The following is a 15,342-nucleotide window of genomic DNA, read 5'->3' as shown; positions in this document are numbered from 1 at the left end:
CCAGATGCCTTATAACGCGGCCTGGACCTCAAATTGGGCTTAGTCAGATCATCCACGATCCGGGTCGCAGTGAATCGCCTCTGTTGCTCGTTTTGTTTTTTGCCACCCATTCCGTAACACGCATCATCAGGAGTTCTTCGTGGCGGCTGATTTAGTGTGGCAAGAAGGCTAACTTGATGGTTGGAACTTGGAAGTCTTCTTCCTCTCAGAGCTATTCCTCAGGGTTCCGTCGTCTGTAATCTTGAGCACCATGTTGGTGATCGTGGCGTTTTGGCTAGGGCTTCTGGTGACACTGCTATTGTTATCAGTCACAACCCTGATAATGGAATACCAGGTAATCATTGTTGAATCATAATCATGTCTTTAATGGCAAAGCTTTGACTGTGTGGCTGATTTCTTCTCGGTTATTTGTTTTACTGTATATGTTTTTGAAGGAGACGGGTATTTGCACTTGTTCAGTTTTCTAAGATTTTATGTTGCCAAAGAAAACAATATGCCGGTCTTGTTTTAATGATCTGGAGCTATGTGTTAGTTTTTTTCTTTAGCTAAAAATGTTTGTTTAAAGGAGTTGGATCGTAGTCTTTGGGAACAATTAGTAATTCACCAGGTAGACCACACATTTCTTGTTTAGGGATTACTAATGAAACTGAATGTGTTATGATCTAGCTTTTTACTGGGGTGTTCTTTTTGTTTTCCAGGCTGTAAGTGGCGCACTTCATTGTGCTTGCAAGAGATTTTAGATTCAATGCATCCCTTTTTCTGCCCATTGGTGTAGTCTTTTTTTGAGAATATAAGGTAGAACTTCTGAATTCCCTTCAATCTTATGTTACATTTTAACTCGATGTAGTGATGTTATAATATGATGACTTAAGAGAGGACATGAGTGGTAAATGTCAGGTCTTACTCTATGAGATGAATGGTATTAAACCAAAGGAAGTCTTGGCCCTTTTGGGAGAGGGTCAAAGATATGGTAGCCTTAAAAAGCTTGTGTTGATTGGAATTTCAATATATGGAGATGTAGCACCTCATGGGCTTGAAGTCACTAAATTGTAACAAAAAAGACATATTAATTTGTACTTGAAGGCATGAGATTAAGTGATAGTTTAATAACTTTTTTCTCTTGTGTAGAAGCGTAGAAGTGTAAGTAGTCCATCCTGATTGTGATTACCAAGTGACATTCTCGACCACAAGGGCACATTCTCAAAATTTATGAATGCATGAAGCTGGCTCATTTTTCACCTCTCACTTCTGTCAGATTGTTATGTGCTGCAGTAACATCATTTGAATATCCCGCTGTAAAGTTCGAATTTCTCAGGCGGTATTCGTCTTCAGCTCTTCATCTAAACTCATACTTTGACAATGACATACTCGGCCATACCTTCAATCCTGACTGGTTTTATGGATCTCTCATTGACAATTCAATCCAAAAGGTTCAGTTAAATCAAATTCATGCCCAATTATTGGTTTCTGGATTGTGCGAGAGTGGGTTTCTGGTAACAAAATTAGTCAATGCGTGCTCAAATATTGGGGACATCTGCTATGCACGCAAGATATTCGAAGAATTTTTTGAACCGGATGTGTTCTTGTGGAATGCAATTGTTAGGTGTTATTCTAGGCATGGTTTGTTTGCTGCTACTCTTGCTATGTATTCAAGGATGCAACGGGCCTGGGTAAGTCCGGATAGCTTTACTTTCCCCATTGTGCTCAAAGCTTGCAGTGCTTTGGCTGCACTTGAGATGGGCAAGCGGGTGCATGGGCAGGTATTCAGGCATGGTTTTGGATCCGACGTATTTGTCCAGAACGGGCTTGTGGCTTTTTATGCCAAATGCAGCCAAATCAGGCATGCTAGGATTGTGTTCAATGGGTTATGTGATAAGACCATCGTTTCCTGGACTGCTATCATTTCTGGGTATACCCAGAATGGTCATCCTATTGAGGCCTTAAGAATTTTTAGTCAAATGAGGAAAATGAATGTTAAACCTGATTGGATTGCTCTTGTGAGCATTCTCCGAGCTTACACTGACATAGAGGACTTGGAACAGGGGAAATCTGTGCATGGTTGTGTGATCAAAATGGGTCTTGACTTGGAACCTGATCTGTTGATTTCGCTCACTGCCATGTATGCAAAATGCGGTCAAGTGGCAGTAGCCCGATCCTTTTTTGATATGATGAAGGTACCAAACGTAATTTTGTGGAATGCCATGATTTCTGGTTATGCGAAGAATGGCTATGCTGAGGAAGCTGTTGATCTTTTTCATGATATGGTGTCTAAGAACATAAAAGCTGATGCTGTCACTTTAAGTTCTAGTATTTTAGCTTGCGCCCAATTGGGTTCTCTTAAATTGGCTAGGGGGATGGAGGATTATGTCAGTCGAAGTGAGTATAGAGATGATGTTTTTGTTAGTACTGCCCTCATTGATATGTATGCAAAATGTGGAAGTGTAGATTCAGCTCGTGTTGTCTTTGATAGAATGCTTGATAAGGATGTTGTTGTCTGGAGTGCCATGATTGTGGGATATGGACTGCATGGTCGAGCTCAAGAAGCCATTGATCTCTTTCATGCGATGAAGCAAGTTGGTGTATGCCCAAACGATGTCACCTTTATTGGACTCCTCACTGCCTGCAATCATTCAGGTCTGGTTGAAGATGGATGGCAGCTATTCCACTGCATGAGAGACAGTGGTATTGAGCCGCGCCATCAGCATTATGCTTGTGTAGTTGATCTTCTTGGACGTGCGGGCTGTTTGGGTCAAGCGTTTAGGTTCATCATGAACATGCCAATTGAACCAGGTATAAGTATATGGGGAGCACTTCTGAGTGCATCCAAGATCCATCGCCATGTAGCATTGGGAGAATATGCTGCAGAACGCCTTTTCTTTTTAGACCCATATAATACAGGACATTATGTGCAGTTGTCGAATCTGTATGCAGCAGCTCGCATGTGGGATCAGGTTGCCAAAGTACGGGTATTGATGAGGGAGAAAGGACTTAATAAGGATCTTGGGCATAGTTTGATCGAGGTTAATGGGAAACTTGAAGCATTTAGATTTGGAGACAAGTCACATCCAAGATCTAAGGAAATCTTTGAGGAGCTCGAGCAATTGGAGAGAAGATTAAAGGATGCTGGATTTGTTCCACATAGAGAATCCGTTCTGCATGATCTGAATGAAGAAGAGACTGAGGAGACACTATGCAATCATAGCGAGAGAATAGCAATTGCTTACGGGCTTATTAGTACAGCCCCTGGGACAACACTTAGAATAAATAAGAATCTTAGAGCCTGTGTGAATTGTCATGCAGCAACGAAGCTTATATCCAAGCTTGTCAAGAGGGAGATAGTTGTCAGGGACGCGAATCGATTTCATCATTTCAAGGATGGAAGTTGTTCTTGTGGAGATTACTGGTGACAAGGATAGCTTGTTCTTCTCATTCTTCAAAACTTCTTTGTCATATATTGCCTTCACAATTATAAATTTCCATCCTCGTTTGAAGGGGTCGCATATCATTATTACTCAATTGACTTTATAGTCAAACTGTAAGCTTCGTCCCAGTTTCCATCATTGGAGGCATTGCACCAGCTTTTCAGTTGATGTCATCGCAGAATTAGATCTATGGTAAGCATCCCGTAGCCATTCTTTAATTTCAAATTGCTCAATCATTGTTACTTTTTTTTTTTTCCTCTTTCTGTCAATCTTGATTTCACCGTTGCCTTACTTATGAACATACCAATCAATGTGTTTACAGATTGTGCTTTTTCATAGAAAATTATTCAGAGGCATTCAGCATTTGAGATGGGAGGAGACAGAGTCAGACTGTGATCTGGTGATTCCTAAAAGAAGTTGAAAAGTGTATAATTTCTCAGACAAAAAAGTGTAATGAAGCATAACACAAGGTTCTTAAGGGATAATTAGAAAGCCATGCATCACCCTCAACATGGTAAACCCCGATAAAAGGTTTAGCCTCTTTATCTGTTATAACTCCTGAGCATGGCACCTTCCAGAATCTATAGGTATGTTACTTATGCCTATCTAATATTATTTTCTTAAATGCTACTCAACAATGTTACTGCAATTGCTAGTGTTTTGACATTGATAATGTAATGCGAAGGCACCACAGGTTCTCCCAAGTGGCCGAGCTCAGATACGTGTGGTGGCTCGACATCAAAGCAAGGATAGAGACTAAAGTCCTGTCTGCTTATTTTGTATTCAAGCTTGTTGAATCAAGACATGGGTTCAAATGTTCAACCACACCCCAGTAGAGTTGTGTCAATCATCAGCTGCAAATAATTAATCGATCTCTCATAGAGTGTGTGAAAGAGATGCTTACGAATGATTCTTAATTCTTTGCAAGACCATCACCCATATCAAAATCCCATACAGGGGGATCACAATTTCACTAACCCACTTCCTGTAACCGAACAGTCCTTGAATGAAACCACTTGTCAACGAAGCCTTGGAGGGCTTGTGGGCCGACGCATAGCCCACCTTCTTCGCTTTGGAATGTAGTCCACACTTCATGACTTCACACTTCACCAGTGCATCTTGCATTAACTCAAACAGGGACTATTAGACTGGGCTGAATTGCTGAAATTGAGCCTATTAAGGCCATGGTTGGAATGCAAAAGAGAGCAAGCGGGTGTGGGGTTAACTTGGATGTCTCTCATTCTCTCAATTCGAAATTTCAAATGGACGTCTTAATCACCTCCGGGATTATTGGCGGTTTAATTAATTACCTCGTAAGACTGGTTGCCCGTGTCACTTTTTGTTTCTCATATGTTCCTTCAATTGTGTTGCTCGGTAACCGCCTCTACATTATCTCGTCTTCACTCCCGCAACAGAGCCTTGTATCTCTTCGAGCTGCCCTAGAGTGGAGCCCTAATCGCGAGCTCGGCATAATCTCCCCTCCCTTCTCTACTGAACCTTAATCTCCAACATCCTCAAGCCTCAAACGTTTTAAGGTCGTTTTCTGATAACTTGTTCATTATCATGAGAATGATATTTTCTCTCCCTCTTGCTCTTTCACAATTGACTCTCAGATTCCCGCGGGAATGTCTGGTTGTTGCCTTTCTCTACTCTTCTTCCTCAGGGAACTAATTCTATCGAGAAAACCGTTGTAGTCGGTGATGAGAAGAGGGGCTCTACAATACCGACGCCGAGCATGGCATGATCGAGACTTCGCTTGCGGTGTCTGCAGATCCGATAACGTTTTCTGATTTTATTATGTTTTTGCTGTCCTTGTTTGATACCAGCAGTTCCTAATATGGATTCGTAATTAGGTTAGACCTATGGTTAGTTTTGCTCCATCTTCCTCTCTCACAATTGCCTCTCCGATTCCCCTCGGGAATGTCTGATTGTTGCCTCGCTACTATTCTTCCTCAGCGAAGTAAATCTCTTGAGAAAACCGTTGTAGTCGGTGATGAGGAGAAGAGGCGCTCTACAATACCGGCGCCGAGCATGGCATGATCGAGACATAGCATGCGGCATCCGCAGATCCGATAACGTTTTCTGATTTTATTGTGTTTTTCCTGTTCTTGTTTGGTGCTGGTAGTTCCTAATAAGGATTCGTAATTTGGTTAGACCGATGGTTAGTTTTGCTCCATCTTCCTCTCTCACAATTGCCTCTCCGATTCCCCTCGGGAATGTCTGATTGTTGCCTCTCTACTCTTCTTCCTCAGCGAAGTAATTCTCTCGAGAAAACCGTTATAGTCGGCGATAAGAAGAAGAGGCTACAATACCGGCGTCGAGCATGGCATGATCGAGACATCGCTTGCGGTATCTGCAGATCTGGTAACGTTTTCTGATTTTATTGTGTTTTTCCTGTTCTTGTTTTGTGCCGGTAGTTCCTAATATAGATTCGTAATTAGGTTAGACCTATGGTTAGTTTTGCTCCTCCATTGTTTCAACATGTTTCCTGTATTTGCATATGTTATGCAATTTAAATATGCATCTTATTCTCTTGGTTTTGCACGTCAAAGTGTTTACGAACTTGGCTATTTAGTTAATGATCTTGAACTACTCACTGGATTCACTTGTTAATTTTTTTAAATACATGCATACAAAACTCTTGGTTTTCTGCCAATTTTGTGTTTATTCATTGCCTCTTTTTATTTCATGTTTTCCTTTAACTAAATTTTCTTTCAGTTATGAAATTTGGATGAATTTTGTTGTTCAGAATCTGTGTGTAGTTGAAAGATCTTGCCTATTGGTTGTCCAATTAGCGGTTGGAATCTGTTGATGTGACTTTTTGAAGTTGCGTTACTTATTGCCTCAAAATTTTAACAAGCCATTGATATGTTTTCTTGGATTCAGTATTGGAATTTCTTATGTGTTATCTTTCACTGATCAGGCCATGCATTGTGCAATTCACATATTTTTCCTTGTTCTTCATGTGCCCTTTTAATGCAAAATGCATTCCAGTTCTTTCTTTTGTCTTTGGGTTTCATATCGTGTGTATGATATGATAATATTGAATTCCAGTCTCTGACTGTGATTTTCACTCTAATTTCGGTGGTCTTTGATTCTTGTAAATGTGTGGTGTGTGGTTTGCTATTGGTTATACTTAGATTTTTTAACCTTTTCCTAGCTTTTTCTGTTGGTTTGATTTATATCCAAGTAACTTGAATTATTTTTTCAAGCAATGTTGTGAAACCGTTTATGTTTTGATTATTGCTTACATTTGGTTTATAGGAATTTATGTTGTCATTTCTTTTGTGACAGTCTCTTTGCATTACCTTTGTCTTTGGTTTGAGTCTTTGAGAATAGGAGGCCTTCTGCAAGTGGCTGAGGTTAGGTTTTAACTTAAAGTATCAGTCATAATAAATAATTCTATGACTGATTTTTGAGTTAAAATTGAACTTCTAGTTTTCCTGTCTCATTTTTGTGATGCTTTAGATGAGTGCATATCGGTACTTAGAATTCAAGCAGAAAGTAGAAGGAAAGTCTGAGGGATTACTATGACCTTAAAAGTTCAGTTTTATTTTTTCCTTCTCTTTTTTTGATGCTTCTTGATGAGTGTATATAGCAGGAGTACTTAGAATCGAAGCGGATAGTGGAAGCAAAGTTTGAGGTATTACCTTGACCTTCTTAAAAAAATTAACTATTAGTGACTGGGAGTTTTGTATTATTATCATAGCTTGATGCTTTATTTTGATCTACTGAGTATTTTCTGTGAAGAACCCTGGCCCAGTAGTTGCTGTAATTATGCTCCAGGAAGTTTTTGTAAATTATGATAGTTATTGTGCAAAGTGATGTCAAGTTCTCTCCATGTATAGTGATGGTATACTTTTGGAATAATTTTGAGGACTAGGAGGACGCAAAATAATTTTCTGCAAGTTTTCATATAATGTTACATAAAATTTTTCGGAAAATTAGCTTAAATTTTCATGGATACATGTAACCACTGGAATAATTTTTATATGAACTTTCTTGCAGACTTTTTTCCCAGAAAAGCTAATACCCTTTATTTATATATGTTATAAACATTTTTATGTTCGTATAAATTGAAATCTGAGCTACTTATTTTGAAACAACAGGAATAATTCCTGTGGTTTTTTCCTTCGTTGTTTCTTTCTTCCCAGTTTTGCTTTCTAGTCAATTGCTATAGCACTTGCTTTTACCATACAGCACTACAGTCTACACAAATACTCCATAGTCGTTCTTTCATCTTACACAGTAACGCAACCAAGTACCAACTGATAAATCTATGGACAGGGCCCATTGTTGTTAGAATTAGCAAAAAGTTTTTGATAAACTCATCAGATCCAAACTTTCCCAAAACGTTTGAGGTGCAAATTATTTTAAACTCCAAGGCTTCCTGCATTTGGGGTGTTATGGAAGGTTCTTTTGTAGTTAACTGTCATCTAGAAATTGAAATGTAATTCCTCTGCAATACCTTTGAAACTTTTAAATTTTTTGTGTTCTCGTTACTTTTATGTTTAAATTTTTATTATTTTTATTATTTTTTTGAATGCATCGTGGATGCCCCCACTGAGCACCTGTAAGAGTAAGAAAACAAAGAATGAATTGTAAATTTCCAGAAAGCTCAATACAAAAAGGTCAACATCACCTACAGTTGCTTCTATAGCGTTGTTGTCAGCAGAGTAAGACAACTACACGAGCAAAGCTGAAACCATATTCGTGACGTCTGCTCCATAGGTCCTTAGATTAGGGATAGCCTGCATGCAGATCAACTCTAAATCGTCCCAAATTACATGAACTTATGTGTCAGAGAGTATGTATATCACAAAATCACAAACAACAACCATACCAAGCATATCATGGAGAGATCAGACAACAAAGTTAGGCTTACACCAGAAGAAATTGGCAAACACAAGGAGTAAGCGCATTACCAGACAAATATTACTATCAAGTCACGGCATCTCACTTGTATGTATCAAGAATCAGTATTGCTTGAAAACAAAGTTTTTTTTTTCCTCTCTCTAATCTAGCAGCAGAGACCATGCAGCTAATTTGAATACAGTTCATGGGGAATACAGCATCTACAGAAAGTCAGAAACCCAATTGAAGCTTCTGCCCATGTTAGACTTGGCAAAGCCCTAAAGAATAATCATATTCCTGAACTCAAACCTCGTTCAAAACCTAGCTTAATAAATTCATATTCCACGTCCAGACATAAAAGATGTAGGCCCTAAATAGGTAAATTTGAAATCTTAGCCGTCATGACAAATGTCCAACAAATCCGAAGTACTGATTACAAAAGGATGAGAATGAGGATGTATTGCTTGAAGGGGAAACAAAAACAGCAGGAACCAGTGCTATATGTGGACTCTAACCTCTCTACTGATTACGAGGCTATCGCAAAACTCCTGAAGAAGTCAAAGATTACATAACTTGTTTAACACAATATATTCAGATTTTTAAGTTAAAAAATGTACACAACATCGCATGATCCAGTTCTAGAGGTTGCAGTAACCATGCCTATTAAAATAAAGATTACATAAAATGCACAAAACAAATACTCCTAGTATCCAGCTCAGAAAAGTCAAAGAAACTACAATGCGCATTGAGGCCCAGTATGGACAGAGGAATAACATGTTACTTGACACAACACGGAGAGGATCACAACATAACCGAATCCTGAGGATAGGACCAAATTAAAGTATTAAACAACACGAGAATAATCAATTCATTGAGAAGCACTTGATGAAGCACAAGGGACTACTGGACTACTCAAGCTGAACCATTATATTTACAAAAAAAAGAAAGTAGAACCATTATATGCTTCAAGTAGAAACACACAGATTTATACCTAGCAACAAATTTCAGCAGCTTTAGTATTTTTTGGTAGTTACTATGGGCCATAGTGCAACTACAGGTTACTGAATTGTAGCTAGTTCTAGCTTTGAAAATGAATAACTTAGAAGATGGTCTTGAGTGTTGCCATTTTGAACTATATCAATTCAAAAAAAATAAAAAATGCATTCATTCATCTAATGTCACAAAGCAGCACTAAGTTCAAAAACTACATGCTTCTAAAAAACATTAAAAAAAAATATACACTAATCCACACACAAGAAGAAGCATATTATAGATGATGGAATCACATTTGAAAAAAAAAAAAGGAACATGAGCAACGCTTAATAGTATTACACATCAGGAGACAGATATTGCTATTAACAGCATCCACAAATAAATGATATATAACATAAAAAGTTTGCCACATACATGGAATTTAATCCACTACGAGAGGAACAAGGCCTTTGTAGAACCTGAAAAAACGTATGACATATAAGTAACATAATTGCAATCTCACAGAAAAAAGGATTATAATGTCAAAGTGAAACAACTTCAAAGCTTACCTCTAGAGTCTCCCACTGATTTAACAAAGTTGGGAAGTCCGTTCAAAACACTCCTAGTAAAACCAGGCTGAGTTTGTACTCAAACCTTAACTGCCTCAAATAGGCAGAGAGCCAGAGAGCAACATTAGTAATCATCTCAGCACAGAAGCAGCAAGGTAAATCAAGTTGGCGGCATACTTAGGTCCGGTATGCCGCCAAGCATATTACCTTGATTTACTCCAAAACAGATGAGATCCTCTTGTAATTTGCATGGTCAATCTGGAAAAGAAAACCTAACAAAAATGTTTATGGAAATTTCTAGAAAACAAATATCAAGGGCAAATCTGCAATAAAAAAACCAACAGAATTCATGGATGGATTGTAAAACGGAAACGATAATTGAAGTAACAGTTGGGATTGTGCAAATCATTTTACCCATAATCATCACAACAATTTGAACCATTTCAACAGCTGCTTCCTTCCGTATATTCACTTGATGATCAGATACAAGGTCAAAACTATCACAAAGTTAAAACTATGCGCATGAAATCAAATAAGTTCAAGTATATCGAAAAAGCAAAGAAATATAACTGCACAGTAAGAAATAGCGAAAAATGACAGTGCAATATATTCCCATCCTCAACCATGAAAAATTGAAAACATAGCAATGGCTTGTTAACATTTCCAACAAGTAACACATAACATCACAAAGTCACACAACAGAGTTCAATCACTAATGAATATCTAACACACTAGATCTTTCAACTGCAGAAAGTTTTTGAACAGCGAAATTCACCCCAATTTCATAATCTAATGAATTTTGGTTATGTCTTTGACTCTTTTCAAAAAAGAGGATGGGCACCGTTGATATAAAAATGAAAGTGTCTATGCATTTAATTTATAAAAGAACTCGTAAACCAAGTAATTCAACAGCATTCACTGAACAACACAAGCTCATAAACATTGCACTGAAAGAACTAGAAACAGATATAAATTGCACAACATACGCAAGTACAAGAAACAAGTATGAACAGAATGAGAAGCAAAACTAAACATAGATCTAACCTAATTACGAGTCCATCTCAGATAAACAAGAACAATACCAAAAAAACACACTACGAAAATTTGCATAGTTGCATGTTAAACACTTACACTTTACAGGGCCAAAACGCGCAACAGCAAGTACAAGAAACAAGTATGAACAGAATGAGAAGCAAAACTAAACATAGATCTAACCTAATTACGAGTCCATCTCAGTAAAACAAGAACGATACCAAAAAAACACACTACGAAAACTTGTATGTTAAACACTTCCACTTTACAACTGCCATGAGTCCACATCTAAGAGCAAAAGAGAAAGTCTCGCTGAGGAAGAAGAGTGGAGAAGGTTAAGGATCAGAGATTGCAGAGAGTAATCCATTCTAGAGAGAGAGAAGAGATTAAGCGTGTTTGATATGGATCTTCTTCACCCGATCATGAATCTTAAACAGTATTCCATGAGCCCTGTTTTCAACAGATTAAGCGTGAATTCTAAAAAAAAAATTAAAGATTCTAGATTTTAAGGAGATTTAAGGAAATCTAAACCCTGACCAGATCACCGACGGGAGAGAGAAGAGTTTTGTTCCTCTCTATTGAGCGCATAACATCTAATTCAACCACCTAAGAATCAATTCGACCAAAAAAAACTAAAACGAAAAAAGATGCTAGAATTTTAAGGAGAGAAACCCTACACAGATCACCGAGGAGAGAGAAGCAGATCCGGAGAGAGTTCTTCCCCTTCGCGCACGGCGCGCCTAAAATCAAATTGAAGATCAATTGCAAAACAAAATAAGATCCAAGAATTTCAAGGAGAATCAAAATCCCTAACCAGATCGCAGAGGAGAGAAGCAGATCCGGAGAAATTTTCTCCCGCTCTTAATTCGAAAGCGCCAATAGGCTATTCGCGTCACTTTTAGTTTCCCATATAGTCCCTCAACGGCGCTATTTAAAACGATTTTGCCATTACGCGTTGAGAGACTGACGGAAAGTTGGAAACCAGAAAGTGAGAGAAACAGTTAGGTCATTTGGTCGTGCTAGTAGCTCCTAATTAAGCGTTCGAAAATAATTGTCTTTCTTACGTGTTTTTTTTTTAATAAATCTTACTGTGTTTTTAACTTGCAATAAATTCATATTAAGAACATTAAAAATAAATTATCTATTCATGCCAGAATGCCAGATATTACATATATATTATATTGTAATGCTACCAAAAAAAAGTGTGTTTTGCTTTGGTTAATTATAGTTTGTTTGGATTAAGAGAATTGGGGTAGGGGAAGAAAAGAGACGAGAAGAGAAGAGAGAATATATTATCCTTTCTCATGTTTGGATAGATAAAAAAAAATTTAATTTAATAATTTATCTTTATTGTTCAAGTATTATGTACAATAATAAAATATATTTTTAATTTATAAATACCTTAACTAGTTACACCCAGGTCACTAATTGGAGTCGTAAGTATTTTAACAAATATATAATGAAATTTTCCCCCAATTATCTTGATCAAATTCCTCTCTTTAATTTTTCTAAACTATGCAAATAAAAAAAATTAAGAATAAACTATCATTTTCTTTCCACAAATTTCTCAATTCAAACATATTCTTAGAGTACATTCTTCTTCGTACTGGAAAATACAATTTTAGAGATTTCTCTTCGAAGACAAAAAGTAATTAAGGTCTCATGGAGGGTGGGTCCGGTGCACGTACACCCTTGATCACACATATGACAATCGGTTTCTCTGGGGCCAAAATTGCTTGGCAATGATGTACAGGTACTATTGTTACTCCCATGCATTTTAACTTATTGTTGTTAAATTCGGGGACATTTATGTCAGAATATTAGATTGATTGGTATCTTATAGATTTTGTTCCAAATGAGAAATTATTCCAACAGATCGTATTACATACATCCTCAGTATAAAACTAAGATTTAAGTGGGACAAATGAACATACCAAATCATTCACCTTTACTAGAATGATATAATATGCTATATTATGAATGTGAACACATAAGTTGGATAAATGTAATGTGTGGACTAGAGCGAAAGTTTTGGCAGAGTGAACACTAACTAATCAAGTTTGTTAATTGCCTACTTAGCTTAAGCCCAATTCTATTTTTCATTTTGGTTTTCAAGTTAAATGTTTATGGTATTCAAATACAAAGCAAAAAAAAGTAAATTCTTGCTATTGAAGTAAGGAAGAAAATTTGTCTTTATTGAAAGCAAGAAAACACACGAGTAGCAACAAGTACGAAATCACGAAAGAAAAGCACCAAAACTAAAATAAGTTACTGTCTAGTTAGTACAGCCAGTCATTATTTGTTGGACACAGCCCTTGACTACTTCACTTAAAAACAGCAGAATATATAGAAATTTCCTGGTTCTTGATTTCTTCAGTTGTCATTAGACCAGTTCTTACGATCAGGAACCCATTTCGGACATTTTGGGCTGAAATAACTCTCAACAACCCTTGCATTCAGAAGCTCAACAATGGGGGCATATTTCACACACCTTGGTGCCTTGTACTGGTTAATTGATGCACCCTGGCTCAGAGCATAGTCCATAAGCTTGTCAAATGTTCCACTTTCCACTATCTTTATCTCAAGAGGTCCAATTGATTTGTCCGAGACTCGGCCTTGGCGATAAACGCTGTTCAGTGATTCTTCAATGGCAAGGCAACAATCCTCAAACACTGAAGGTGGTATGGTGATTGTCCCATTTAAGTTAATTTCCCAATAGAGAACATAGTGACCAGGAATTGTAGATGTGTCTGCATGGCTTGTGTACTCTATAAGAGTTGCATCAAATTGTATCAGATTGTTTGCAGCATTTTCCACTGCATTTTGTAGCTCAACTTCGTCGGTTTTGTCCGAATCAATGCTGAGCACAACATTCTTCCTGCAAATGAAATTGAATTGTGGAGCCTTGTTCTTGAATCCGGCCACTCGAAGTATGTCCCCAACTCGATAACGGTAAAGACCTGAGAATCCAAAAAAAAAGAGAGTTTATTGGAGCTAAAGATTTCATTTCAATTATGTGGTTCATGTGTCGAATAAACCTTACCAGAATGAGTTGTGACAACAAGTTCATATTCTTGTCCGATTTTAACATCAACGAGATCAACCAACTCTTGAACCAGAATATCCTTGCTGACCGGTGTTAATTCAGTGATGGAATTGGCGAATTGATCAGTCCGATTCACCGGTAAAAACTCGTAATAGCACATGGAAGGGATGAGGGTGTAGGAGACTTCACTTGGCTTGCAGAGAGGGTTCAAATTGATGCCAAAATAGCACTCTGAAGAAGCATACATGGTGCAAACAAGTGGGAGACTGTTACTATAATAGTCAAGTGTGGGAATGTACTGTGCCATTGTACCCGTAACCACAACATCAATATACTTTGTGTTGGGCCATAACCTTGTAATGATTCCTTTCCAGCACTGTTTCCTACACTCTGTCTCAATAAAATCAGCAAGTGTTGGGTTCGGTTTGACAATTTTCAGGACAGCTTCTCTCACTTTTGGGTCAGTGATTTTTGTGTCTAATGTTCCATTTCTAATGTCATGGCAGAGAATTTGCCAGTGTTTTTCAAGAAACCGGATTGCTCGAATAAACGCGGACGCAAAAACTGCCCCGACCTGAAGAACCTGAGTGTTTTGGAAGAGGCCACAGAGCATTTGAGAGTACATGCTCTGGTAAGAGTCAAGGCAGAGAATGGTTTCATTTGGGCTTGTATAGTTTTTATATGGATCAAAAGGCCTTTCCTTGAATTGTTTACTGTTGTAATAGCTAGTAAGCACTGGACGTGCCACTAGTCCTCCTGGAGTCTTAGCTTCTGATTTTACGAACAAAAAGTACATCCCTTTTCCTTTGTCCAAACCCGGAACAAATTGATTTATCACAGGCATCAGAAGGCTATAAAGCAACGATCTCCTACCGAGATCTTCTTCGATCGTTGGCATCAATTTCCTCTCCCCTCCTGATGTTCCAGAACTACACATAAACCCAAAAAGAATTAACAACTTGATCAGAACTATAGTCACAAATAAACTGCCAAAAAAAGACTCACCTGGTAAGGAATTCTGAAACTGGTTGGGAACATAGAATTGGTGATGTATCCCCGTTGGCGATTCGATCAATATAGGGCTTTAGATCTTCATATGTGACGACAGGAATCAGCTTCTTGAAAGTGTCTACATCTATAACATCACTATTGAGGCCTTGTTGCTTCAAGTACTCAACATTGGCGTTACGAGACAGTATATTGAGGAGAACCCCCTTTTGGACTTCATCGGCATTACTTGTAACATCTTCAATGAATCGCAATGCCTTCAAATTCTTATCACGGATGTCATAGGCTTCCTCGAATGAGTTCGTAGGTGCTTCTGGCATTGTAAAAAACACTAGGTACCGGGGAGTAGCAATTATGGGGTTGGTTGTTTTTTTGGTGTAGGAAAATTGAGTGAAGGCAAGTGGTATATATAGCCCAAAAATGAATTTAGACGTAGTTT

The 15,342-nt window shown here is 37.9% G+C and overlaps 2 protein-coding genes and 2 long non-coding RNA genes across 17 annotated transcripts; 2 read left to right on the top strand and 2 right to left on the bottom strand.

Moving 5' to 3' along the window:
- The first annotated feature begins 29 nt into the window (after positions 1 to 29).
- Positions 30 to 4,315, top strand: LOC120000866 (pentatricopeptide repeat-containing protein At3g12770). Of its 6 annotated transcripts, none has more exons than XM_038849028.1 (5): positions 30 to 334; positions 699 to 795; positions 1,129 to 3,614; positions 3,762 to 4,009; positions 4,108 to 4,315. In XM_038849028.1, the coding sequence occupies exon 3, from the start codon at positions 1,218 to 1,220 to the stop codon at positions 3,405 to 3,407; it is 2,190 nt and encodes a 729-aa protein (XP_038704956.1). In that variant the 5' UTR covers positions 30 to 334; positions 699 to 795; positions 1,129 to 1,217; the 3' UTR covers positions 3,408 to 3,614; positions 3,762 to 4,009; positions 4,108 to 4,315. The 6 variants fall into 6 exon arrangements, with proteins under 6 accessions (XP_038704956.1, XP_038704957.1, XP_038704954.1 ...); XM_038849029.1 differs by having other exon boundaries at positions 3,745 to 4,009; positions 4,117 to 4,315; XM_038849026.1 differs by having other exon boundaries at positions 3,745 to 4,009.
- A 627-nt stretch (positions 4,316 to 4,942) lies between these two features.
- On the top strand, positions 4,943 to 7,452 carry LOC120000870. Of its 3 annotated transcripts, none has more exons than XR_005468678.1 (3): positions 4,943 to 4,957; positions 5,086 to 5,583; positions 5,675 to 7,452. It is a non-coding gene; the product is annotated as an uncharacterized LOC120000870 (long non-coding RNA). The 3 variants fall into 3 exon arrangements; XR_005468680.1 differs by lacking the exon at positions 4,943 to 4,957 and having other exon boundaries at positions 4,962 to 5,287; positions 5,379 to 5,583; XR_005468677.1 differs by lacking the exon at positions 4,943 to 4,957 and having other exon boundaries at positions 4,960 to 5,583.
- A 494-nt stretch (positions 7,453 to 7,946) lies between these two features.
- Positions 7,947 to 11,820, bottom strand: LOC120000868. Of its 7 annotated transcripts, XR_005468672.1 has the most exons (6): positions 11,664 to 11,820; positions 11,527 to 11,589; positions 9,818 to 10,075; positions 9,684 to 9,727; positions 8,069 to 8,173; positions 7,947 to 7,993 (listed from the first exon to the last, which is right to left on the bottom strand). It is a non-coding gene; the product is annotated as an uncharacterized LOC120000868 (long non-coding RNA). The 7 variants fall into 7 exon arrangements; XR_005468671.1 differs by lacking the exon at positions 7,947 to 7,993 and having other exon boundaries at positions 8,003 to 8,173; XR_005468674.1 differs by lacking the exons at positions 7,947 to 7,993; positions 8,069 to 8,173 and adding an exon at positions 8,339 to 8,824.
- Positions 11,821 to 13,032: 1,212 nt separating this feature from the next.
- LOC120000958 (indole-3-acetic acid-amido synthetase GH3.6-like) lies at positions 13,033 to 15,246 on the bottom strand. Its single transcript, XM_038849142.1, has 3 exons — positions 14,901 to 15,246; positions 13,893 to 14,824; positions 13,033 to 13,809 (listed from the first exon to the last, which is right to left on the bottom strand). Exons 1-3 carry the CDS (start codon positions 15,221 to 15,223, stop codon positions 13,223 to 13,225), a joined length of 1,842 nt encoding a protein of 613 aa, XP_038705070.1. The 5' UTR covers positions 15,224 to 15,246; the 3' UTR covers positions 13,033 to 13,222.
- Positions 15,247 to 15,342: the final 96 nt, after the last annotated feature.

Source organism: Tripterygium wilfordii, chromosome 6 (genome assembly GCF_013401445.1).
Source record: "Tripterygium wilfordii isolate XIE 37 chromosome 6, ASM1340144v1, whole genome shotgun sequence".
NCBI lineage: Eukaryota > Viridiplantae > Streptophyta > Magnoliopsida > Celastrales > Celastraceae > Tripterygium > Tripterygium wilfordii.
This window is presented reverse-complemented; position numbering and strand designations above follow the sequence as displayed.

Bases quoted from the DNA above. Each gene is read 5' to 3' on its own strand.
- LOC120000866 (XM_038849027.1), top strand. From the start codon at position 1,218: ATGAAGCTGGCTCATTTTTCACCTCTCACTTCTGTCAGATTGTTATGT.
- LOC120000958 (XM_038849142.1), bottom strand. From the start codon at position 15,223: ATGCCAGAAGCACCTACGAACTCATTCGAGGAAGCCTATGACATCCGT. The intron at 14,825-14,900 runs GTGAGTCTTTTT...GTTTATGTGTAG, and splicing joins GTTTCAGAATTCCTTACCAG to TTCTGGAACATCAGGAGGGG. The intron at 13,810-13,892 runs GTAAGGTTTATT...TTGGATTCTCAG, and splicing joins TGTTGTCACAACTCATTCTG to GTCTTTACCGTTATCGAGTT.